This window comes from Oenanthe melanoleuca, chromosome 1A, assembly GCF_029582105.1.
Source record: "Oenanthe melanoleuca isolate GR-GAL-2019-014 chromosome 1A, OMel1.0, whole genome shotgun sequence".
NCBI lineage: Eukaryota > Metazoa > Chordata > Aves > Passeriformes > Muscicapidae > Oenanthe > Oenanthe melanoleuca.
In genome coordinates this window covers 17,147,534-17,174,353 of record NC_079334.1, presented here as the reverse complement: position 1 = coordinate 17,174,353, position 26,820 = coordinate 17,147,534, and the positions used below count along the sequence as shown (strand labels likewise).

The window sequence follows — 26,820 nt, the reverse complement described above, 5'->3', positions numbered from 1 at the left end:
GAGGTGAGTATGACTGTGGTCAGTCCAGTAGGGCTTCCTCCAGGGATGTGTAAAGATGCTTGGCTGGGACAAGCTTAGCAGGCTCTTGGTCAAACCCAGGGCCTGACTCACTTTTCCATTATTTGGATTATTAGCATTTTTTTTGCCTTTTATGATTTCCAGCTCAATCACAGCAAGGACTTGCTAGGGGATTCAGGTTCAGCAAAACACATGAGTGCATGTTTGACCTGAGCTGCAGCCAGGCTCTTGCCAGGACACAGGCATGTGTTTTCTTCAGATGATGCATATGGCACATGCTTCCAGCAAGTGCATGTGGTGCTGCTAAAAGCTCACAGAATCACTAGGTCCATCCAGACCCTGGCAGCCACATGGAAGCCTTTCCAGCTGGATGTCAAGTCCTGGTTGTCCCCCCTGTGTGTTTCCTTGTCAGCACTGTTCACCCAGTCCCACCTGGATGCATGGCTGCAGTTTCCTTCTCCACAGAGCCACCGGCCAGACCAGGTGCCTCGTGCCCCTTTGTCCTTTTCTGGGACCATGCCCACCCTGCAGTTGATCTCAGGTCTGTTCAGCAGCAGTGGCAAAGAGCAAACAGCAACTAATAGGTATTGATGGCTGAGGCCTGCTTCTTCATTTATTCACAGACAAATGTTTTAACCTGTCAGTGTTAAGAAATCATATTGATTGGAGAGATTTTGTTTTATTCCTTAGGTCTGTTAGTCAAAAGGGCAATTCCTCCTTTAATATCTTCCTGCCACGGGCTCGGTTCCACTGTACCTTATCTGGAAAATCTTTTATTTTCAAGACACAGGAAAAATTATCTTTGTAAAATATAAACTGTGGGAATTTTCATTCCCCTCTGACTTTAGGAGGAGGAGAGCAGCTGGTAGAGAGTGGATGAGAAAGGCTTTATCTGCTATATTTTGGTTACTGCGCTTTGAGTGATGGGTTTAATAATTGATAGAGCAATTTAGCAATGATCCATAATCCTGAAAGAAGCCTACGCTCCCCTCCCTCTCCCTCTCCCTCCTTTTCTCCTTCCCTTCGAGACTGACAGGCTGCTCTCAGTGGTTTTGTCTGCAAAATTTCATCCCTTGGTTTCTGTAAACAGCCTGACATGGGAGAGGGGGGGAAAAAAAGCAAGTGTTTCTAAATCTTTTGTCTTGTTTCCACAAACAGCTGCACTGCCTTCTCCAGCTCTGGGCTTCAGTCATTTGTTTTCTCTCATGCTGTTGCTGGAGAGAGCAGGAGGTTTCCTTTAAGGCCCTAACCTAAATTAAGTGTATGTACAATGTATGTAGGAGAGCAGAGAGGTGCAGAGCCTCCCAGCAGGGACCCCTCCCTCCCCATATAAACCTAGGCTTTGTTCATGGCTGAATCCAGCTTTCTTAATCCCAAGAAAGGTGCATAGGGATGGCAGATGCTTGATATGTAAGTGTGGTTTGCTTGAAAGTCTTCCAGGATTAACCTCTGGAAATTGCTTTTTTCAAGAGCCTCGTGTGGGTGGTGGCAGCGAGCAGGGGGATCCTGTTGGAGTGCCTGATGTGTGTCTTTGTGACCCCCCCATTCTTCAAGATGGATGCAAATCCATAGCAGCATAGGGTTGTGTTTCCAGGTGCAGGCTGTGCACCCCCTTCACAGGGGTGGGGGGTTCCTGTGTGGGATGTCCACAGTAAGTGTGGAAAGAGAGAAGATAAGATGAAGCAAAAAGAGGAGACAGACATAATGAGCAGGGCAGAAAAAGAGACAAGGTTATAGGTACTGAGTATGTGTTGAGGCCAAGGCAGAGTGAGGAGAGGGAGGAGGTGCTGCCTGGCAGAAAGCCAGCTATAAGCAAAGTCAAGTGAGATGTATTAAATTATGTTTTTCCATATGTATTACAGAGATGCCAGATTGACAACAAGTTTTAATTAAGCATGACATAAAGTCAGCTATGCACAGCTGTATTATTCCTTAAAATTACAAGGGGTGAGGTGCTTTGGGGCACAGCAGAGTTTATGGATGCTCCACCATAGGAGGTCTCTAAGGCAGGCTAGCTGAGTGTTTGCCAGGAGTGACACAGGCATTGCTTGGATTGCCCAGGACTGGGGCAGGAAAGAAGTGGTGAGGTTCAGGTTAGCCCTATCCTCCTCTGACACTATCCTCTGGAGTATTTTCATCCTTCCCAGTCAGCACCCAGGTGGAACATGAGCAGTGGCTAGGGGTGGGTAGTCTAGTCTGCTTCTGTGAGTTATTTGCTATTAAATATCCTCAGCTAGCAATGAGAGGCTCACAAGGCTTGGTTGATAATTACTCCAGCCAAGTTCAGAGGTAATTGTTGTGCAACTTGCTCTCTGTTTGTAAAAGGCAGAATTGTGTGAATGTACACTTGATTAAAACACCCTGGGACCTGCACCTGCGCCACAGGAAACACTCCCAGCTGTGTAGGATTTCACCTGTAGGTAGGAAGATCTTGCTGACCTTCCTCTTGAGAAATGTATGGTTACTGGACCTTAGAGATAGAGAAGTTCAGGTGACAGGGGGCCCTGGAAGGTCATTTAGTTCAACCTGATGGTCAAGGTAGAGTCTGCCATGAGATCAAGATCCGGATTTCATCTTGCTGGCTCTTAAAAGCCTCCAAGGATAGCAACTGCAGAGTCCCTCAGGGCAGCCTGTGCTGCTGGTTCCTTTATCTGCACAGTGGAGGTGTTCTCCCCATTCCCAGAGGGATCTTCTGTTTCAGTTTGTCTGTCATCTCTGCCTTCTGCTGCCCACCTGAGGGAAGAGCCTGGCACCATTTTCTCCATGTGGCAGAGGAGGAGGGGCAGGCTGTTCTCATGGACACCGTGGTTCTCCCTCTGCCCACTGAGGTTGCTCCAGTTCACCTGCCCACTGGGATCCCCAGACCAAACAGGCTGTCCAGATGGGGCTGGAGGTGGGTTACCATTTTCCTTGGTCTGCCAGCCCTGTTCCAGGGAGGCTGTTGGTGCTGCTGCTGCCAAGAGTCTTCCTTTCTAGCCCACGTGCTCACAGCTGTTCCAGCTGAGCAGTTCCCCAGCTGTCACCAGTGCTCGTCTGTCCCGGGGGCCAGACCTGGCATTTCTCCTGGCTGTGTTTCAGAGGGTCCCAATCAGCCCATGCCTCCCACCTGTCCAGGTCCTTCTGGGTGGCATCCCCATGCCCTCAAGTGCATGGCCAGGTCTCTCCAGTGTGGCATCACCCATAAACTGGATGAGAATGCTCTCTGCCTCTTCCTCAGGTCAGGGACAAAGATGTTAAATGAGACCAGTCCAGGATAAACCCTGCTGTACCTCACTGGTTACCAGCCTCCAGTTTATATTTGTGTGTCCTGTAACATAAACCATCACTGAGGGCTGAGTGGATCCAGCTTCCAGTCTTTTGAGCTGATTCATATATTTTTTTAAGTGTTGCAGACTGATCTTGAGGGATGGGCAAGAGTGATGTGAGCAGTGCAGTGTTGGAGCTCCCTTCTAGTGGTGGCTGTACAGGTGGCCTGGCAGCCCTGGAAGTGGCTCTGGTTACACCCACAGTCCTTCCCAGAAACCAGGTGTACCTGTGTTTGACCAGTGAAATAGAGAGTCTGCTAGTAGGCCCTGTAGTGGCACTGTCCTTCCTGATCACTCAAACCAATACATCTTTGTGGGCAAACAGTATACTGTGACCAATTGGGTGCCATTCCTCTGTGGTCCTTTCCCTCCCTCAGGAATAGCCCTATGTTTACTGACCTCTCCATGGTTGGAACTTTATGGTGGAATCTGAAAGGCATAGTGTGCCTGCATATTCTGGGATGAGTCTTGACTCCCAGGGTTGTCCTTTGCCCAGGGGTGCAGGAGAAATGCAGAAGTCCAGCACTGAGGGTGAGCCCAGCACTTCCCTGCTGAGTGACCCAAGTGGGTCACAGAGCTGCTCTCCTGTCCACTGTGTGGGATGGGGAGTAGCAAGCAGGAGCTGTCAGTGCTGGTAGGTGTGTTAAGCTCTGGCCCTGGCAGCTGTCTTTAACACAGACACAAAAGTCTGCAGATGCCCAGCCCTGGAGCAGAGGATGGCCTTAGTCTGAGGGTCATCCATATTTGATGTGTGCATCCCTTCCAGGGTGTCTGTGTGAGCAGAGAGGTGGAGGGATGAGGGAAATAGCAGCTGTAACCTTTTACTTACAGAGTATGAGCCTGTCTCCTTTTACATCCCTTCACTTAAGAAATGATTTGGTGTCTGAGAAGTACAGAGGAACAAAAAAAAGATTCTCTGTGCATTCCACCTCCATTATCTAGGAGTTAAAGGTACTCTGCATTCTACAGTGCATGGCAATAAAAGGTGGACACCTCCACAAAATACAAGAGAGTCAAGTGAGCAGGTATGAGAAAGAGTCCATAAAGATGCCAAAGAAAGGGTTCATCTGAGAGGAGGATAGAGCTCCAGCACTTGAATAAAACCCCCTTTGTAAGACACATGAAGGATGCAGTTCCTTGTCCTCACAAGAGGTATTCTGGTGCATGAGAGAGCATGAGCCCTGACCAGTCTGAAGCCCTGGATGTGCAGCTGGTCAGTGCATCCCTGCTTGGGCAGAGGAGCTCAGCTCTTCCCTCTCTGCCTCTGCCCAGGGCTTCCTGAGCAGAGATGTGAAAGCTCCTGCTTCCCAGAATTCAGGCTTCAGCAGGTGAGACAAGCAGGCAGAGTGAGACAGGAGCTGTGCCTACCAGCTCAGAGACATCTTCACTGCAGGTCTGCCTGCAGCTGCCCCCAGCCTTCTTCTGGAAGCAGGAGCACTCTCTGCTCAGGGTGCCAGCAAGTATCAGGTTTTGAGATATATTTTTGTCTGATGTGTATACTTGTCCATGAAGGACTCTGCTGAGACTATCACGCTTGGCCATGGGATCCTACCAGAGGTGGTAAATTATCCCTGAGGAGGGCAGTTTGCAGGGAAGTTTTAAAATTCAGAAAGAGCCCAGCTCTCTGAATCTGAGTCTGTGGAAATGAATTTTTTTGGCATTTGTTTTAAATGCCCTATGATGTGTGGGTGAAAAAGCCAGCGAGCTAGACTGGTAATTAATTTTCCTGACAGAAACACCAGACAATGAAATTACACTGCCACAAAGCAGGGTTGCTAAAGTAAATACTTTGCCAGCAGCAGGCCTGAAAGCAGGACAGGGTTGTGTGTGAGGTGCAAGCAAATGATGAGATGGCACTTCTGCCTCTGGGGACCTGCAGGTGCTGCCAGCACAGGGACCCTGGGGCACCAGCACCAGCAGCTCTCTGGTGTACACAAGCACATTCAAGCTGGGCTCCAAAGGATGGGGGATTGACTGGACTCACTGCTGAGCTGGGGAACAGGTCACCCTTTGGTGTCCAGGCAAGTAATTTGGTCAGAAGGGGTAGGAGATGTGGGAAGTGGGGATGGGATGACTGCTTTTGTCCTGGAGATGGAGGCTCTTGGCAGGGTTCTTCAGTCTTTCCCAGGCTGGTGGCAAGTGTTTTCTAAGCATTTGGTCTGTGCTGGTGAGATTTGTGTGAGCTGTAGAACAGGTTGTGCCTGTGCATGCAGAAGGGGAGTGCCTCTTGTTGGAGGACATCGAGAGCAGCTCATGGGAGAGGAAGGACAGGAGGGCAAAGTTTTCTGTTTTCCTTCTGTGTGTGTGTCTTCTACTGGAGGCAGGAGTTACTGTGCCAAGAGTGTTGCAGATGCACAGCCAAGAAATGGGTGGAGAGCGGGAAATGGGGATGTTCCTGCATGTATTGAGGTATCTGGCAGCTGGCTCCATTGTGTGCTGTCAGACAAGATCCTCTCCACAATCAGAAGGTTTAGTGAGTCTCTGGTAAAAAGCCTGTATTGTTGGTGCAGAAAATACTTCTGTGTGCAGTCATGGAGAGATCTGCTGAAGACCTCAGTGCTGTTGGGGAGGGTCTGTTGCCATGTGAATCCTCCTTCCGATTTGTGATTGCAGTACTCAGATGTGCACACTTTCCTAGGGCATTTTACCTTGTTACACAGTGCTAGCAGCTGCAGAATGGAGAAATCCCACACAAAAACTCTTTAAGATATGGAAACTGTTTTCTTTCCCTTTGGGAAAGAGAATTACACCATTTTTATTGCTGAGCTAAGTATGAGTGCTTTTAGGAAAACAAGGGTCAGTTGTGGACTGCACGCACCTTTTAGGACCAGAGTTATTTAATGTATTAATTATCTGTAAAAAGTGCTGGATCAGTAGTGAATTGTTCAAGCATGTAGATATCACAAACTTGCTTAGATTAGGCTGCAGAAAAGAGTGAGAGCATTTAAAGGACTTGATCTAGATTACAGAAAACATTGTGCCGTATCAGTGCAGTACTGAAAGGCAGTAAACATTGGAAGACAAAAAATGAACTATTTCTGCATAATTCTATGTCCTAAATTAACTGCAGTTTCTCTGGAGAAAGGACTGTGTGTCTCAGAGGATCTCCCAGATAAAACATCTGCTGAAATGCCTCGTGTCACTCCAAAAGCAAACAAAATATTAAGCTTAGGGAAGACTGGAACGCAAAAGCATTCTGCAAATAGTGTAAAATAAGTCTGGGGAATATCCTTGTGTTTAACTCTTTCTAGGTCTGTTCAGCCTGTCTCCAAGCAGTCATGTCAGGAGAAGGAGTTGTAGGGTCAGGCTGTGGAAGTGGATTGAAACATCCATGGGATGGTACACTGAGAAGCCAGAAGCTGCTGCAGACATGGGAGAGCAGGGCAGAGATGTAAAAACAGCTTGTGTTGAAGGACAGGGGATTCAATCACGTCTATCTTCACCTCTAGACTAATTTATGTGAACATGAAGTGAGAGGTGACAAATTTAAGCCTGATAAAGGAAAATCAAGCTTTAAACAGCTGAGTTGAGATGATATTGAAAGCAGAAGGTTGCTTGTGGAACTCTGTGCCACAACATGTGATGGAAGTCAAGATCTCACCTTGTCTTACAAAACTGACATGCTTATGTTAAGAAAGAGAGGAGTTGCACATGTAAGATACTATGTGCAGAAGGATGTACTTATCCATAACTGAGCATGTCGAACAATATTCATCACAGTGGGGATTCAAAGGTATTTTATCAGTGGGCAGATTATTTCATTACAGAGCTTATAGCATCCTGCCCCAAAACGCTTGGCATTGGCCATCTCAAGCAGGCAGAGCTCTGTTCCTGATGACTGCAGCTCCCTCTTTCACACAGCAAAGAGGAGGTATCTGCTGACTGAAAATCTGAAATCCTGTGTGGTGTCCACTCCCTGTTGTTCTTGATGTGTCTTAATGGCTGTTCAGTTAAGGTAATAGAATCTTTTTGTCTTAGGGCCACTCCCTCTCCGTGGAAAAATCACAATAATGATGTGAAGGCTGGGAGAAAACACAGCAAGTGCTCCATATCACCTAGATCTAGCCCTTTCTCACAGGCATTCTTGCCACTGCTAGAATTCATAGCATGAGTGGTGTTCTGTTTAGTTGCATTTTATGTATTTAAATTATATGGACTCTGATTTATGCTTTTCTTCCTAATAGCAAAGATGGAAAACTTCTTCTGCATGTAAAAAAGATATTCTCTTCTAATTACTGCACTCCAGGAAGTGGAGCTTTCAGAAAATCCGCTGGGCAGCCAAAGAATCAGGAGGGAAAATAAAAACAGATTTTGGAACCTGAAATTCTGGGTCATCCCTTCTTGCAGGGGTCTGAAGGTGTTGGCAGCATAAGGGGAGAGAGGAAAGGAAGTGTGTGTTGCATATGACAGCAGTGTGCTTTTTATGAAGAGGGAGTTTTCCACACAAAATCATCTTGGGAATATCCCTGTAGTCCACCCCTCCACTTGAGTTAGAGGGAGGGATTTGAAGTTCAGGCGATTGGTCGCTGAGCTCTCATTAGTGACCAGGGACATTTCGTTCACAATGTGGAAGGCAGGCAGGGAGAGGCAGATGGCTTTGAATGCAGGATTTACATAGTAATGAGATTCAGGTCACCATAGCTGTCTTTTTCTCTCTGCATTTTGTCTAGGTGTCGAGTAGTGTGTAGGGATGACAGGGATGACGGGATGAGGGAATGGGGAGGAAAAGAAGAAAATTAACCCCTTGTTCATGAGGAAAGACTGCTGTTAGAATAAGAAGTTTGTCACAGTGGGCTAAAGAGCAGTAGGGTATTACAGTGACAAGCACAGATGAAGCTAGGAGGGCTAAAGGTAGCCACTTTTTAAGTTTCTGAGTTGTTTTTTGTGGGAGTGGCAAAAAGCATTCTAACTTTAAAATCCCAGAATTTCCTGTAATTTTACATTCTGCATTGCTGGTTTAAAAAGAAGTAGTTTGGGACTTTAACCATTACAAGTTCCCCCAAAACTGGACTGAAGATGGGACATGTATTCTTGCTACAGGGTCTTTGCTTCTTTGGAAAAAAATTGCCATTTTGCTTGGTTTCTTGGCTCAAGGCTTGTCTTGACATGACTATGTAATGGTGTGATTAAAACATAGTATTTTCCACTGCAATTGGTAATCCTTAGTATGATCTCACTAGTGTCAGATCTTATCCTGATGACAAATGGGAAACTGGGAGCCATGGGTCCTATTTCTAGCTTTGGATGGTGGCACTTGATTTGCTCAATAGCCAACCCCAGGCATTCCCAAAATATGCATGAGGGCCCAAGAAATCCCAAGGCTATATTTAAAATGATGAAAATTTTAAAGCAGTGTGTGTTTCTTTTATCTGTCTTCTGCTTTTTTTTTTTCTTTATAGTTAGAGGAGTATGGGAAAGTAAGTTATTCTTCCTGCTGTACATCCCATGAAACCAGAACCTGTGACTTTAGAAGTGTTGTGAGAACAACAGGAGAGAAGCTTTAGGAAATGCTTGTATAAATAGGAATTGTGTCACATAACTGCACATCTAGGCAGAGGTGGGACAAGCAAGTAAGGTGTTTGTGTGTATAAGGCTTACAGTATTTGGAAAATATTTTTGGTTCTTTCACAGAGAAGTTTTTGAAACACAGAATGTTTGGGATATGTAAGTCAGGATTCATCTCGTCTCACCTTGGCCACTGGAGTTGAGCAAGTTCATCTAACCTCATCCTACAGACCTTTTCAGGATCTGTGGAGAGGGATTCCAACCACCCCAGGGCAGTGGGACAGTTTCCCCCTGGAAGGGAGTAGAGGAAGGAGCAGAGGTGCTTTGGTGGAATCTCCTGGAGTGGCAATAAATGCATAGCCAGAGAGCTGCTGTATTTTGGCTGCTGGGGCTGGAAGGGAAAAGGAAATCTAATCAGGTGCCGGGACAGACTGGGAAAGGAAGGTTTCTTGGCTACTTCCTCCTGAGGAAAAGGCTTAGGTCTAATAGATCTAATTACATTATTTCTCTGTTTTGTTGTTACAGCCATTTGTTTAAAAAGTCAGTAATCCTTTTATACCAGTCCTTTAATGATTATTTAATGTCTGGCTGTTTGTGAACCCACGGAGCTGTGTGAACAGAGGATGCTTCACTGCAGGGGATCTGCACAGTTCTCTACAGGACAGCGAGCTGGGCCTGAGAGCCTCGAGTGGGGGCCTTGCTTGGGTGCCTTCATGTTCCCAGTTGCTGGATGAAAGCAGTGGAAGTTCTCTCCTTTACAAAATGCTGCAAAACTTATGGCTGTCTCTTGGCTGTATATGGCCACAGTACTCTTCTGTAGGGATAAATATTCACCAACCAGTGTTTGGGTAGCAGGCACTGTGCCAGTGACCAGTGTGTGCCTCAGCTCTGTCAGAGTACTGACACTTGTTGATGGCAGCTCTGTGAGTGTCATGATGCCCAGCACCAGCTGAGAGCTCTGTGCTGATGTTTTCTGACCTCTTCCTTCGCAGAGCCCCTGAAATCATCCTCGGTTTACCCTTTTGTGAAGCAATCGATATGTGGTCATTGGGATGTGTCATTGCAGAGCTGTTCTTGGGCTGGCCCTTGTACCCAGGAGCTTCGGAGTACGATCAGGTGGGTATGGGTATTGCCCTGGGTGCTGGTAAGTGCACACATCTGTTTGCCTTCTCTTGTCAGAGTGAACAGATGCCAACTTCTTCACTTTGCTAATGATGGATCTGTGTTTCTTGTTCTCCCAAGTCAGCATTGTCATTATGCACCTGGGTATTTATTCCAGGTAACCAGTGTGCAGCTTGGTACACTGGCCTTTAAGACCTGGCTGCCTGAGTGAAATGAAACTCAATCAAGACTCAATGCTGCCATTGACTGGAGAGCTCTGTACATGCCTCTCCTCACTGAGCAGAGCAGGCACCCTTTCTCTGCTGTAACAGCAAGTGCTGTATAAAGGCTCACTTGTTAGAAGAAACTGCACGAGCCCGGCTGCATTTCATAACCCCTTTTATGAGAGTGCATATTAAAAGCAATGACAAGAAGGAAAACGTTGACATTGATGTAGGCTTCCAGTTAATATAAGCTGTCGTCTCTTTTCTCCCTATAGGCTTTTATGCCCTTTTTGTACTCCTAAAACTGATAATGCAGCGGCAGCTAGAGCCAGGGCTGTAGAATACTTTGCATTCCCATAGTATTCTTCAGGATGATCTTAGCTGTTTGCAAATGCAGCCTGAAAAGGGGCTTTTTTCTTTTAGGAAATAAATTAAAAAAAAAAAAAAAAAAGGCAAAAATAAGTTTTTCACATACTGAAATGTTTTCTTGACTTTTCTTTTGAAACTAGTAATTTTTAATCAGAGCTCTAAAGGTAGAATTTGGCAGGATAAATAACTTGCAGCAAAGAGCAGGGTTATTAGTAACTCTAAAGGAAATCAGATGTAGCTGAGAAACTTACAAGTGTTTGAAAATCACATACCAAGCATGAAAGGTAGATTTCTTTTGCTTCCCCATTGCACCTCAAAAGCCATAAAACACACAGCTGAAAAAGAAATCACCATACCTTACTGGCTAGCTTAACTGCCCAGCACAAAGCTTCCTCTGGTAAAGTATGACAAGGGTTCCAGGGGATCTAGGAAAGGGGCAGGGGCTGATCCTGGTCCCTGGCTGCAGCACTGGCACTGGGCTGCGGGCAGGATCCTGGTGCCTCTCAGGTGTCTGAGCTCTGATGGACCTGGGGAGCTGCAGAGCTGAGCCATGCACAGTGAACCGGGGCCTGAGTGCTTGGAAGTGATTGAAACCATGGCTGCTTTTTATGCCTTTGTTTATTTAATGTTTTTATCCTTCTCTGTTTCTTCTCTCAAAAGCATTTTTCATTCTTCCCTAGAATTTTCTGGAGTGACTGGCTGTAGTAATTTTGCAGAGTTTGCAGCAATTTTGCAGAATGAAGCCATTCAGGAGGCAGGAGGTGCCAAAGTTAAGGTTTTGTGTGGCACCTCAGGCATGCATGACATCGGTCTTTAATTGTATAATTGCAGACCCTTTCTCCTTTATAAATAAAGTTTATGAATAAAAGTTTCAGATCCTGGAAACACAAAAAGAGTATCTGGTGTGGGTGCCAATGAGGTCATGCTTGTGGATGCAACCCAGATGACGTCATGTAGTCAGTAGAGACAAGTACTTTCCATACCATGGGGGTGTCAGTTGGTTTGAGTGTATGCTTCATCTTGGTTCAAAGGTAGTCACTTCATAATCCTGTGTTTGGATCTTCAAACTGCTCCGAGGACAGGCTGTATGCTCAGGCAGAAGAATACCGGCAAAAGTTAGAGAGAGCAAATATGAAATTGCTGAAATGACTTTCTGGAGAGGAGAGGCTGCAAAGTGTTGAGACATCCCATTGAAATCACTGTGTGGTCCTTCTCTTTGACCTTTAAAAACTTAGGGACTTTCCTCTTTTCATCCTTAGGCTTTGTGGGAGTGCACTCTAAGGCACATCCAGTGATGTATGTGATAAGTGGAGGGAATTCCATGCAGAAATTTTCTTCCTCTCATTCCTTGCACTGAGTTTTTTGGGGTAAAGTCTTTCTATGTGCTACATCTTTTTTTTTGTCTGTTCTGTTGGTTCAAATGCCTCCTGCACTTCTTCAAGGAAGAGATCCAGAGATCTTCACATGACAAACAGTGCCCTCTCATCCTTTTCTTACAGATTCGCTACATTTCCCAGACGCAGGGCTTACCAGCAGAGTATTTGTTAAGTGCAGGGACAAAGACTACAAGGTTTTTCAACAGGGATACAGACTCACCATATCCCTTGTGGAGGTTGAAGGTAGGAAGACATTACCTTGTTTCTTTTACCTTGCAGTTCTTGGTTGGAAGTGAGGAGACATTCAGGTCACCTCAGAGCCTAAGGTTCTGCTTTTTGCAGTGCAGCACAGACATAGGGGTGGATACTGCCCTAGGTAAAACTGCCATCCCCTAAAAAGATTTGGAGTCTATAATAGACCTACTTGGCATTGTGATGTAGGAAATTTAAGTCCAGAGTTGACCTGGAAATCTCCCTCTAAGTAGTCAATGAATTGGTGTGTAGTGGGCAGACTTTGCTCTAATATCTAACTCATTGTGGGGAAAAAAAAAAAAAAAAGGCAAGCATTTTAATTCTCCAATCAAAACCTCTAGTAAAGCAGGTGAGCCCTGAGTGTCCTGTGCCAGCCTGTTTGGCTGCATGCTGTCCCCAAGAAGAGAGGCCAGTGGGCTTCTGGCTGGGGTGGGATGCTGAACCTCACGCCAGGATGGATGTAAGAGACCTACCATAGTTGGGAGGATGCTCAGATGTGAAATAGAAGAGATAAATCACCTTGTGATGTAAAGCATGTCACATAACCCTGGTGGAGATCGTGTAAATGGTGTCTGGACAGACAAGAGAGACACGATGCTCCCTGATGAGTACAGGATGAGGCACATGTGGGAAGTGGCACATAATCTACAGCTGGTTGCAGGGCAGTGTTAGTCAATGCCTGTGTTCTGTTTTGAGCAGACGCCAGATGATCATGAGGCAGAGACGGGGATTAAGTCAAAGGAAGCAAGAAAATATATTTTCAACTGTTTGGATGACATGGCACAGGTAAGAGCATTGGTGAGTAACCAGCGAGACCCTTCACGTGCTTTCCAGCAGCACGAACAAAAGGGAATCGTGGAAGTTCTCTGTGTATCCTATTCTTGGGCCAGCTCCTGAAAAATATCAGGATTATGCCTACCAAAGTAGCTGTTACGTGCTGCTTTGTAGGAGTATGTGTGCTGTAGTAAAGCAGCCTTGGTAAGTGGCTAAGGCACGTCTCTGAATGTTGAAATCCTGCATTTTCTCTTGTCTCTCCAGTGCTTCTGTATGACCTCTGGCAAGTCACTTAGTTCTCTGTGCTTTAATATTTCCATTTGTTAGAGGGTGACAGTGGAAATATTCATCATGGCCACAGAGGAGTGTGCTTGCTGTAAAACGTGGCTGGCTGGGGGAAGAATGGGAAGCACTAATTCACTGTGTCAATTCCATGAGGTTGTGAGAGCTAATCCAGCATAACCACTCCTGTGGTGGGAGTTTGTGCTGACAAACAAACCAGTGTGCAAAACTGGCCCAACACTAGCACCAAACTGGAGTTTGTGCTAGCAAGGTCTAGACAGTGTAACAAGTGCAGGAAAGGGGGACTGGAATCAGAGGAGACTGGATTATACATGAAATAATGTAACAAATCCTTTTTTTCCTGGCACCCGATACATGAATGGAATATTTCTCATAAACCTACTGACAATTTTTATGTATTTTATGTATTTTTGGCTTCTAGGACACATAGATAAGTATCTGATGGCACAGTGTATGATAAATACTGTGATTATCAGAGCTTGCCTGCTGCCACATGGAAGCTGTTCATCTTCAGTGGAGGGTGACTAAGTGTTTCATTAGCCACTGACCCAGGCGAGCTGAACACTCAGCAGTCTGTCTGGAGATGTGACATGCACAAGCCAGATGAGTGGCCACCACGGAGTCTGGCATGGCCATTCAGCAGCTACTCCTTCAGACAGGGAGGCGCGCAGGGCATGTGCTCCGAAGAGGAGCAAACACAGTTTGCTGGGGACCTGACCATCTGCTCTTCCCTTCGGCGCTCACTCCCGTCCCTTCTCCTTTAGGTAAACATGACAACGGATTTGGAGGGGAGCGACATGCTGGTGGAAAAGGCAGACCGGCGGGAGTTCATAGATCTGTTGAAGAAGATGTTGACGATAGACGCGGATAAGAGGATAACACCCATTGAAACTCTGAGCCACCCTTTTGTCACCATGACGCACTTGCTCGACTTCCCTCACAGCACACAGTACGTGGCTTTTGTTCCCCTTGGGTTTTGAATTGAGGGATGAAGAGGAGAGATGGTTGTGGTGGAGACCAAGTGTGTCTGAGGGGCTTTGTTAAGATGTTTAATCCCTAAGTTTTAATCTTTTCCTGCTTAAAAAAATAGACGATTGCCAACTCAAGGTTGCAAGAATTGTGTTGTAGGTGCTTGGCATTTAAAGTGCTGCAGTGTGTGCTACATTAATTATGTAAATATTCAGTAATTACATATTTTTGCATTGAAATGCAGAAGAAATTATGCAATTAGTGCTGAAAGTATCAGTCTATTTCAAAGTAATACAGTCCTGATTGTTACTGGAGTAATCAACCTGATCTGCAGTGGGGACCTGAACCTTCCTCCCAGAACCTCCCCATCAGCTTGGGGCTATTTGCATTTTAAGGAAAGAGATGTTCTGCAGCAGGCTGTTTTACAGGCATAAGCACCAGGACAAGGAGTTCAGTTTTCAGCTTGGTTGTTGTCCACCTGTGTCACCTTAAATACCATGTTCTGACCTCAGCTGACACATGTGGAATGGGGACAGGCTCCCCTGCCTGATGGAGATGAGAAGAGGTCACATCTTCAAGCCTGACTGCCTCTTCTCCTAAGGCTGCACCACAGAGCACAGCAGCCTGAAATGCAGGGTACCTGCAGCCAGCCCACTGCCCATGCCCAGTGCACATAGGGATAGGCTTCTCAGGTGTATGTGGAGAAGGTGGACACTTAGTGGGAGTTTTCCAGAGCCTTCAGGACACTTAGCTTTGAACATCCTGCTTTACAGCACTTGGCAGTTCAAGGTGCTTTCACAGGCTATCCCTTCCACTTGGCAAGAGAACAATTATTGGCACAGTGCTATATTTCATTGGGTGCCATTTGCATAAGTGTTTTAAAGGCTGTCAGGAGCTCAGGTACCAAATTAAAGGGAATTGCTTGAAGAGCTGCAGAGTATGTTTTTTGTGCTGCAGAGCAACAGGTGATTGTGTCGGCTCTCCTGCCTGTATGGGTGGCTGCAGTATTTGGAGTTTGTTTAAAGTAGCTTTCCTCCTTTGAAGGAGCTGTAGCTGCCTTTTTGTTACATTTCTTACAAGATAAGAGCATCTGCTTACCAGAAGGCAGTGGGTGCACGATCTGTGTAGACCCAGACTTAGCCTGCACAGCCATCTTTGAGCATTGTTACCTATAAATAGCTTATAAGTGATAAATGAAAACAAGATGAGGGATGATTGTGCTTAACAGGAAGAAAGTAAAGTTTTGTATAAAAAACATTCATGAAAAAAATATGACAATGAAAATACTGAGTATCATAGACAAAAGTCTTTTAATTTGCCACAGTCCTTCTGACTGTGCAACAGCTTATTGTGTAAAATAGGAGAGATTTGTGACCTAACACATTGTCGTCAGAAATCTTTCCACTAACGCAACAGTCCATAACCACATCTTCATTTTTGAAGTGCTCACTTGTGGCTGCTCAGGCCAAGCCCCAGAAAGATTGAAAATATCATTTGGGCCAATAGCAGTGAGAATATCAGCCAAGTAAAGAATTCAGCATCATGTCTCTGAATACTTAATGTGTGCCAGCTGGGTGTGTAACCCCTCTGTGCTGGAAACGGTGACAGGCAAAGAGAGCAATAAGCTGTAACCAGCATGGCAAGTAGATGGACCTTTTGTCTGTGATTACTTGTGGTTTGGAGAATAGAGACTTCAAAGCCTTGAAAGATGCAGGGAGCTATAATCTCTCTTGGAAATAAATTGGGCAGCGAAAAAGTGAGAATATATGGAAGCTGTAGCTTCTGGAAGGAATCTTTGCTGTGGCACGTTTCAGAGAGGCTGCAAGTTCAAGCAGCACAAGAGGGGCTGTTCTGCTTTCTTATAAGACAGCAAAGTGAGCTTAGCTTCCCATTTCACATATTTAACTTCCTGGCTCTTAAATTGCTGAGTACTCCTCAGACTTTCTGTCTGTTTTGCTTTGCTCCTGCTGGGTTTTTCCCTCCACCTTTTCTTAAAGTAAAGCTAGAGAATATGATATTGCATTTGTAGAGCTTGCACCTTGTTAGATAAAACCATTTGGTAACACACGCTATTCACCATACAGAACCTATACTCTTACCAGTGCTTACTTCTTTGTGTAGGGAGAATTATATCTGTACTTGACTGAAAAGAAATGACCCAATAGCCTTCTGTATGTATTTGATTAGTGTTTGATTTTGCTGGATGTTCTGTAACCAGCAGGTATAGTTCTGGAAGTGAATGCACATAATGGGCAGCTGTTGCACAGTGTCCTGAGCCTGGCTTGTCTGCAGGTGTTTATGGCCCAGATCCAGTTACCAAGATATTACTTGTAGGAAAAGAGAGGTGACCATTTGAGTAAGAGACAAGACAGGGATAAAAAGATCTAGGTCTTCATCAACTTTAGGGATTCTATAAGTTTGTTCTTTTTGAAGGGACACTTTGTTTTTTAAAAATGATGTGGGGATATACCCCCTACCTCCAACTTAGATCATTACAAAATGGTCAGCATACAGCTGATTTTCACTGCTTGGAATTTCTCCATGTTGGGATAATGAAAATTAAAAAATGCCTTTATACTTTCTGAGGTTGTGTTTCAGACTCTGAGGGCACATTTGTAAAAAAAATTATTGTGGAAGAATTGTGGAAAACCTGTATTGGTTTTCAGGTGTCACTAACTGAGATTGTGCTAAAAATACAGCGTTGCCCAGGTTCACCATGTTGTTGTCTCTTAGCCTCTGTATACTTTGGTATTCCAATCAATGAAATATGGACAGTGTCATCTACCAGATGCCTACTGTGTTCTAGCAGTGTAGAGAATGTTTAATCTCCTTTACTGGGGCACAATATAGGAGACTTCTCAAAATTTCCATTGCTATATCAATAACATTTAAGGGAAGATCAGTGTAGAAGAAGAAGCTGTAATCATTCCCCCAGAGAGCCAGTTCTCAGTGTGAGATAACCTCAGAACCATATTCCCTCAGGGCATTGAGGAATTTGCTTTGGAATAACTTTTTTATATGAATTGTCCGATTGACTGCAAGAGGAGATGTCATGCTTCAAGATAAGCATCTGCACAAGCATTTAGCCAGACAGGGACAATGTTTTAACTGCTTAGCTGGATTCAGCTTTCGGTGAACAACTACTTAAAAGGAACAAGGATGACTTTTTTAGAGGTCTCAGTGATCAAGAACAGTAAAATTCTTCCTTGCAAAAGACATGTAAAACTACGTTTACGCATACAATGAAGCAAAAAGCATGAGTTTTCTTTTCCTCTCAGGCTCCTTCCCAGAAAAAAGCCAGTATCTTGCTCTCAGTCTCTTTGAGTCTTTTAATTTAGCCACTTTGTATTTCTTGCCCTGTCCCCTAAAGAGCAGACAATTTGCTTGCTTTTGTGACTTGTATTGCAGTTCAGAGACCTGTGGGAGCACGCAGGAGTCCCAGGGCAGCTTCTCTCATCTTGGCCTTCTTCAGTACAGGGTTAATCTGACTCACCATTTGGGAGAGACCGCATGTAATAGCAAAGGGCTTTAAGAGCCTAGAAAGTACTAAGCCTGCCATGGAGACCTATTGCAGGGCTACTGTGATGAACTGTTACCTGTGTGAGTTGCTTGGTTGATTCTCTGCCTTCCTTGCCCTCCTCTCCCTGCGCAGTGTCAAGTCCTGCTTCCAGAACATGGAGATTTGCAAGCGGCGGGTGAATATGTACGACACGGTGAACCAGAGCAAGACGCCATTCATCACCCACGTAGCCCCAAGTACATCGACCAACCTGACTATGACTTTTAATAACCAGCTGAACACAGTCCACAACCAGGTGAGGACATCAATCACAAGCAGCCAGTGCTTGAAACATTTATGTCAGGAGGGCCTGGAAGATGAAAAGCAAAGTAGCATCCCATTTAACATGCCTGCCAAGAGATGGTGCCTTTTCACTCTCCTTCCTCTGCTCTTTCCCTCATTTTCTTTTCTTCAGGCAAGCAGTAATCTTGTGACATTTGTGTGACGGTGAAATGTTGCCCTTGTTGTTTATGCTGTTGTTGGGGTGATAAATCCTGCTTACTTGGGAAGTTGCTATGGGGAAAAGCTCATTAGTCCCTTAATGCAGCAAGCAGTACTTCACTCCCTGGGTCAGGCAGAAGTATTTGTGATCTTACAGCTCTTCTTCAAATTGACATTGAAGTAAAATGAATTTAAACCCTCTGTAACAGACACAGCACTCTAACTGATCAACAGGAAAGAAGAGTTTAGCGATAATGTTTATTCTTATCTCTCATTGCTTTTACTCCAGGGACCACAGTTGATGTGGGGACCATGTGCATGTGCCACCACTGCGAACACATTGCACACTAGTTTGGTGGGCTCTGGCTTTATAATCATGCTTTATATTAGTTTTACTTGCCCAGTGTTGGGGGGTGCTGTGTTAACAAATTTTATGTGACTGCCAGGCTAAGTTGTTTGCTGTGGTGCTGTATTAGAGCAGTGAAAGGAAACTCTCCAGGGAGAGCACTCTAAGAGACTGAAGCTCAAGAAATAGTTGCTGTCTTTGAAGCCTTTTGGGAGTAGGCTGTTCAAGATTCACTCTAGAGATTGCAGTTGGCATTGTGGAAATGGTGTTTGGAAAGCAAGGGAGCTAAAGGAGTCTATGTAGATGTGCAGGATGCTCCTGTGCCAGTGAGAAAACCAGGCTTCTTGACTCAGGTCTTGATACATGTGATCACAGAAGGTCTTTTGAAACAATTCAGGTGGGCATGGACAGAGATAGGTCATAACTTGGTGTGAGAGGCTATCAGTTACAAACACCAGTTCCCTTTCTAGGCTGTTTCTGAGATGCTGACTAAAGAAATGCATGCTACATGCTCCCCTACCTGCCCCAGCTACAGGGAAGAGACACCATTTGTACCAGAGTTACTTGTGGGAAAGGCAGACTTGTTTTCATTTCCTCACATGTCATTTGACAGTAAGATCAGTTGTTGGCTAGGGAGACCCATGGTCATTTCTGAATTCTCGTAAGGGGTGTTTGTTCTGAGCAGAATCAGTATGCCCAATGTTCATAGGAAAACTGGTAGAAATATTTCCAGGAAGGGTGTTTTAATTTGAACAAGCTTTAAGCATTTCACAATTCTCTTCAACATACCACTTGTCTGGGCTTTCTTTTGTTTCCCATCTCTGCAAAATATCTGGGGATTGCCTCCTTCCAGTTATGGCTTCTGAGATTACGAGTGTGGGAGCTGCTGTGGTTGCTGCTCAGTGTGTTGCAGAGGAGAGCAGATTGCACTTCACAGCCGCTGCACTGAGAGGGGATGAGGAGGAGGAAGAAAAGTTTTGTTGTCACATCCTGCGTGGCTGTGGCTGTGGCAGTGCAGCGTGGGTCCAGTCACAACCAGGGCAGTGCAAAATGCTTAGCCTGCTATCTCCTGCACCTTTGATCAAAGCCTCCTCCTGGGTTCGTACATTCACCATGAGAAAGTGTTGTCTGACTGATCTCCAGCAGTGTTGCTGGCATGTTTGGACAGAGGGGAAGGATGGGCTCTGGTCTAAGAGTGTCTGGCTCCCTAGGCGTGCATGCTAAGAACATATATTTAGAGCAGTGGCAGAGCTGTTTAGTTGCCTGCAGCTCTTAGACCAAGTCCAAATTAAAAATAATAAAAAAAAAAGTCTTCAGATTTCTAGATTTTTGCAGAATTCTGGGCTGATTTTTTTTTTTTTTTTTGGCTTTGAAACATTTCCTGCTGGAGTTTCTGCTCTAGAAAATTTTAAAAACAATTTAAGTGAAGTTTGGACTTTGCAAGTATTAGCATTACCTCCTGTTATGTCTTCTGATTACTTCAAATTCCAAACATAATTCAAGGGGCATGTACCATCTTAGATACAAGGTATCTGAAAGGAAAGGCCAGATTGGATTTTCCAGGATGAGATTTCACAGGGCATGGAGCTGCTGCATCTATTTTACCAAAGAAATGTGAGCAGCCTCTACAGCTGTGATGAGTGAACAGCGTGGTTTCTGAGCCCATCTTCATCATGCTGCAAATCAGAGCCAGTTGGGTGAGAAATGGGGCTGCAGTTGTGCTGTAGGGAGTGTGCTGTGTCTCTGAGCAGTACAAGCAGCGCCGTGTGGCTGGAGCTCCCATGGCATGGTACAGCAGTGGTTACTCAGATTGTGATCCTTCCCCCAGCACTGCCCTTGTCTCTTTACTCCTCAGTGTCCTGTTCTACCCCTTGTCTGCTGTTTTGGTTTGGTTTTTATTTTATCTTACACTATTTTGCTTTATTATTTTTTTGGATTTTGCTTCTTCCAGCGTACCCATCTCCCTCATTTTTTTGTTTGTTTTTTGTTTTAATTCCCGTCATTCCTTTAGACCACCAACCTGGCTCCCACCTCCTCCAGTGCCACTATTTCCTTAGCCAACCCCGAGGTCTCCATACTAAATTACCAATCTGCACTCTACCAGCCCTCAGCGGCGTCCATGGCTGCGGTGGCCCAGCGGAGCATGCCCCTGCAGACGGGAACAGCGCAGATCTGCGCCCGGCCGGACCCCTTACAGCAAGCCCTCATCGTCTGCCCACCAGGCTTCCAAGGTAAGGGACAGCCTGGTCCTGCCTGCTGCTGCATCCAGCTCTTGTTGGAAATGAGTTTCCTCTGTGCAGATCACATGGCAGGAAAAAGGGCTGGCCTGGTAAATCAGAGCAGTGAGGCTGGTGCAGATGGAACGGTTTGCGTTGGCAGAGGATCTTGCAGGCACCTCTAACATCCTGGGCTGGAGGCAACTGAAACTAGGAAGGGGCTGGGGGAGAATATGTGGTGCTTGTCATTCTTTGCCTTGAACCAAGTTTAAGGCTCTTCTGCCATGCTTTGGTAAACTTGAAAGCTTTCCCACACAATGCCAGTAAATCAGTGCGTATGTAATGGGTCATTCTGTCACCTCACCGTGACTCGATTGCTAAAAGGGAAACTCGGGAGGGTAGTGCAGCAGGGACCATGGTGCTGGTGGAGACGAGGGTTCTTCTTCATAACAGATGCTCATGGCCATTTATGAGGACAATTCCCTCAGCTCCAGCCCTGCTGCAAACAGCTCTGCCTGTGTATACTACTGGTGGGTACTATTGTCAGACAGTTTGGGAGATGCTCAGTGTTAACCACTTGTCCTTCTGTTAACTTTACATGCTGTAGCAATTCAGGAAAAAAACAAGTATCTGTAGGAAGTGGTCTAAATAGACCTCAGTTGAGCTGATGCAAGTTCTGCTCTTCATTTCTACAAGCCTGTCTGTGCATTAGTCACCAGGCACTTGTTAAATGTTCTGCAAGATTATCAAAGCTCTTTTGAACTAGAGAAGTTTAGCTAGACCTCTTCTGCATAGTTAAAATGCATCTCAAGGGTTCGACTTCAGAAGTGAAGTATGTAAGCAACCATCTTCAGCTTGCTGCCTTGAGAAGGCTCCAAAGTAGAGGAGGCAGCACAGGCTGTGCCGTGCACTGAGATGCTGGAGAGGGAATCTTCCTCCAGCTCAGCCAGTAGTGATTAGAGTCCTAGGGCCTTTTAAATATATAAGAAAAAAATATAAGAAACTGTGCTAGAGAAAATCACCTGTTCCCATCAAGGCCTAGGGAGTATGGAGTTCTGGATTCCCGTCCCACTTTGGTGTAAAGAGAGCATTCTCATATAGCAGTGTGTTTTGGCTGACAAAGACCATTTCTTGTTGTTAAACCAGAGAATATGGGGAAGAGAAGCCATTCACTCCCCTCCTTCCCTTTTCTGCCTGTACACATTGTATTGCAATATTTCCCATGTACTTGAGGTACCCTAAAAACGCAAACTCAGCAAATCCCTTAGTACCTTTGGAAATGGCTTTTCTGCACCCTTGTACAAGTATCATGTTTGTGAACATTTGATGGACATCTTTGGGCCAGGGTAGAACATGTGATGGCTGATTATTCAAGGGACGGAACACTGCAATGTAAGTGGACATGAGTGAGTTCCTGTAGGCTCCCCTGAGAGCCAGCCCGTGTTCCTGGCAGTGCTGCTGGTGGCTTATGCTGTACCTTCTGTGCTGTGGAACAGGGTTACAAGCCTCCCCTTCGAAGCACGCTGGGTACTCGGTTCGGATGGAGAACGCCGTTCCCATTGTCACCCAGGCTCCTGGGGCCCAGCCTCTTCAGATCCAGCCAGGACTCCTCGCACAGGTAAGGAATTCTAAAGGCACTGAGCTCAGCATGCATTTACTGTGTTGTTTGGCTCTTGGAGGCTGAGGAGAGAAGCTTTCTCTGAGGACCTTCTGTGGTGGAGTTCAGAGACTTGGGCAACTGTATATATGGGTCTGCAGCTTTCTCTGAAATGTCAGAATCTCCCCCAGCTCATTGTTTGGCTCAAAGACTATGTCAGAATTGCAAAAGCCACTGGAAAAACCCTTTTTCTTTCTGCTTTTCTACTGAAATCAGTGGGAAAGCCTCAGGGAAAGCAGTGTCTGGCTTCTGCTCAGAAGCCTTCATCCTCCTGAACTCAAAATCTTGGGGGTAGTTTGAAGCCAAGAGTTGCACTGGTGATTTGCATGCTGCTGATAAATACATTTCATGCTTTAAGGTTTCACCCGTCTGTTTTATGAGCACCTCTGCTCTTGACGTATGAGAGAGATGTAGGAGGCAGAGGCAAGGGCCCCACACTCAAGGAACTCTCCTTGGCTCTTCTTGTCAGCAGTTCTTATTGGTACATTTTCTGAAATGTTCTTACAGGAAATGCATGGTTCCTCAAAAAAAAAAAAAAAAACACCAAACGGGAATGGGTATTACTGATTACATGCACATCCTCAAGGGGTACCCCACCTCCTCAAACTGGAGGAGCAGTTCATTTCTCCTTGTGCTAGTTTCAGTGAATCTAAACCTCAGCCATTTTTGGGCTGGCAGCATGGTACCTCTGCTGATACCAGACAGGGAAAAAAAGCCACCTAGGATACTTAAAACTAAGTTGTGCAAGCTGGAAAAGATGACCAACTAGTTACAAAGGCATGTCTGTGTCTCAGGCTTGTTTGATCTGCCATGTCAGCACATTCATATGCAGTTAGGCACCAGCAGACTGCAGGGTTTATGCCTGTGTGTTGCACTGCTGGGCTAAGACTGTTGGTGCTCTTGCCTTCCTTTGCCAGTCACACTTATCTGGTGAAGACAGATCAAAATGCAACTTGCAGCCTGTGTGATTTCCATCAGCTAGGGTGCCCTGCCCCTTCCCTATAGCAGTGCCTTTGTCAGAGAGCTGCCAGAAACATCAGACAAGAAGGCCATCTCCCTTGTTTGTAGGAAAGGAGAGCCTAAGAGGCAGGGAAACAAATGCCATGGCAAAGCAAGGAGCAGTCTGTGCAGGTTCAGTGCAGGCACCTCTTGCTTGTGCAAGAAGTCATCCAAGGCAGTGAGTGAAGAAGGCCACAGAGCTTTACGTGCCCCCAGCATTCTTCCAGGCTTCCTGTAGTGTGCTGTCCTTTGGGGCTTGAATGGGTGAGGGTTGGATCTGAAACATCTCAAAGACAGCAGGATCCTGAAAGATCTCAGTACCTCCTGCTCCTTCTTTCTTCTCATGGTGTCCTTGTTGGGCTCTATGCAAGTGAGGAATATTTGATAGTAAAGCTGCTCCTGAGCACTCTGATGCCCACAAGTTACCAGTTTCAGTGCTGCCTCTCTCACGTGGACACCCATTTCGTGGGCTCCCACTTTTATACTTTCTACTGACATTTCAATTCACTGTCACTGCCAAAGGGGAATTCTGGCTGTTTCTGAGAAACACTCCTCACTTGCATAGATTTTTAATTTTTGATGCAATAAAAGAGAGGAGCTGTGCCTGTTGCTGTGCCTGTTTGTCTCGCACGATGAGAAGTGGGAGCTGTCTCTGATGGCAGGGCACTCTGATTGATGCTGGTGGCATCTGGTGTCCGTGGGCTTCGCTCCGTTCGGGCTGAGCAGCTGGTCTGATAAACAAATCTGTACCCAATTCCAGTTTCCTGAATGGAAAAACACAGCTTCTTTGTGATGCATTGTAGTCACATCTGATCTCACTGGCTGCGTGTCTCTCTCCCAGCAGAGAGCTGTTCCTCTCATGCACAGCTGCTTATCTAATGCTCTTCAGCCTGGGCCCTGTGACTGCTGCAACTGAGAGAGGGACTGGCCCCAGCAGAGAGTGCAGCGCCTCCAGAGCCCACTTCTGTCTGTCCCACTGATCAGGCATGGTGCTGCTCCTTGTGTTCCCAGAACTGTGTAGTGCCATCAGGCTTTCTCCCCTGCCCAGTACATGGCACAGGTTTCTGTGTTTGCACTCCTCAGGATGCCTGTGGCTGGTAAAGCCTTACTGCATCCCAATGCATCTGGCATCCAGTTCTACCTGTGCATTTTGTACGAGACCAGCTGTGCCAGATGAGGGAAGGAGGGATCCAGGGCAGGAGGCACTGACAGAGCATGAGCATCATGTTTGGCAGCTGTATATCTACAGCTTGTGGCATGGAGTTAGGCAGAGCAAGCAGCCTGCAAAATGCAGGGTCAGTGGCTAAAGTAACTTGTTTGTAACTTTTCTGGGTCTCTTTTCATCCTCTCAAGCAGGTATGGTCCCCATATTGTATGCAGAGACCAGTGAAGGGAGACTGATCCTGTGTTTACTAATAGCTCACTGTGGCTTCAGATCTCTAAAGAGGCAAAGCTGTGCAGTGTTCCAGCAGGCTTCCATGGTGTGACCCAGAACTGTCCCTTGCCCTTGAGTAACACCCTGGATTCTTGATTTTCTCTCCTTTTAGCTCCTTCCCACAACACTTCCTACAGAGGTCCTGCCACTGGCTTTCAAAATGTTATTCCATTAGTTGTTCCTGCTCTATATCCGAAGTATGAGCTTGGTCACTCCAGGGCACCAAGCTGCTCCTGAGGACAAAGGCCAGAGCATTGCTCCACCACCCAGCAAAATTTCATAGTAATGCACTAACTGGGAACAGGCTACAGCTGCCAGCACAAACCTTCCATGTGTAAGCACAGCACACTGTGCTGGTGGATCAGCCTAGACAAGTCTTATCTGCAGATTAAATGATTCAGTGGTCCTTACCTAATAAGTGAGGAATTTGTGCCGAGGCCCTGACACTGCATCTAAATTTATGCATGCAGTTGGACAAGGAGCTTAGATTTGTTCCATTCCCTTCCTGAAAAGGGAGGAAGCAGTTTTGTCTGCAAGTAAATCCAGGTAGTCCCCTGGGATTGACTGCAACAGTAGTTCAGTCTCCTCTTTTAAAGCAAAGCTGAGGTAAAAAAAGAAAAGAGAATTATAAGAAGGCTTTTTTCCATCCTGATCTTTTTGTGCCTTTTCCTCAGTCTTTTACCTGCTCCAAGCATCACCAGTCCATGGTTGTGGCTCCCTAGATGAAGGGCTCTCAGGAGCCTTGTGACTCTCCATCCTTTGCAGATGTTGCCAAGAGGCCTCACTATAGCAGCATTTTCATGTAACTCAGCAACACAAAAAGTTACATGATAGTCAAACTTAGCAGTAGAACTGGGAAAAGATGGTTTTTGTAGGGTGGATTGTTTTTGGGTTTTTGGGGATAGGAGGGAATCATGGGGACAGTTAACACAATCCTTGTGAGGGTGGGGATAAATGCATGCCTGGAAGAAGCCTCTCCTCAAATTTAGCCTCCTTATAGTAGTGAGAGTACACAAGACAGGTCCAGTACAGTAGTGCAGGTTGGGACTAAGGCAGGCTGTAGCTGGTACCCCTGAGTTCCTCAGCCCAGCAGCAAGAAGCTGCCAGAGCCACATTCGGGCAGCACATTGCTAAGAAAGTTTCCCAAGTATAAAAAACAATCATCTGACTTGTGTGGAGTCACTGGAGCAGGACAACCCGAGCCTGTGGCAGCATAGCTGGAGGGGTGATTGCACAGCAGAATGATGGCCCAACTCACAGGGCAGAGATTTCCCCCTGTTAGAGGGGGAAAAAGCTGGAGAACACATGGAGAGGACAGGTATGTAATGTGTAGCTGTGCATTACTTGAGAAAGTTGACTGGCTGTAGAAAGGGGAAATTAACAACGGAGTCATAGTGCCCAGCTAATCTGGAGAATCAAAATTAGAAGGTGCTAAAAAATTTGATGTTTGGGTTGAAATGCCAACAAGTTTTGATCCCTTCCATTCCCAGAGTAACCTACAACACAGCTGCTGCTTTGTATGGCAAGGACTTTTTGCCCCCTCCTTTGCATTCTCAATTTCAATAACTATTCCTAGCAGTGTTTGCCATCTGTGACTGAAAGGTGGCAGGAGCTGTGTAGTACGACCATGACCATTTCTGGGGGCCCCAGCTGAGCGTGCACCATCGCTCGTGTTCGGTGCTCGATGCCCTTTGCTAAGGGACTGCTTTCCCTCTGTCTGACAGCAAGCGTGGCCCAGTGGCACTCAGCAGATCCTGCTCCCTCCCGCCTGGCAGCAGCTGACCGGGGTGGCCACCCACACTTCTGTCCAGCACGCGACCGTCATCCCCGAGTCCATGGCAGGCACCCAGCCGCTGGCAGACTGGAGGTAAGCTGGAGGTGCTTGGGGGTGCCCTGAAGTACCCACAGGTGCTGGAGGAGGCCTGAGGGCTGGGGTCTTGTGAGGCTGCAGGGCTGAGGGGAGGAGGGCTG

General features: G+C 46.1%; 1 protein-coding gene across 3 annotated transcripts in view; it reads left to right on the top strand.

Moving 5' to 3' along the window:
- The window catches only part of HIPK2 (homeodomain interacting protein kinase 2), a 125,965-nt gene that overhangs the window by 82,057 nt on the left and 17,088 nt on the right, over nucleotides 1-26,820 (top strand). For 2 of the 3 annotated variants that reach the window (XM_056482547.1, XM_056482549.1), the window contains exons 3-10: nucleotides 9,821-9,944; nucleotides 12,022-12,141; nucleotides 12,850-12,936; nucleotides 13,992-14,176; nucleotides 17,849-18,011; nucleotides 20,554-20,773; nucleotides 22,255-22,376; nucleotides 26,574-26,716. In XM_056482547.1, coding sequence (XP_056338522.1) covers nucleotides 9,821-9,944; nucleotides 12,022-12,141; nucleotides 12,850-12,936; nucleotides 13,992-14,176; nucleotides 17,849-18,011; nucleotides 20,554-20,773; nucleotides 22,255-22,376; nucleotides 26,574-26,716 — 1,164 coding nt within the window. The remainder of the gene's footprint in view (nucleotides 1-9,820; nucleotides 9,945-12,021; nucleotides 12,142-12,849; nucleotides 12,937-13,991; nucleotides 14,177-17,848; nucleotides 18,012-20,553; nucleotides 20,774-22,254; nucleotides 22,377-26,573; nucleotides 26,717-26,820) is intronic. The other variant, XM_056482548.1, reaches the window with a different exon arrangement.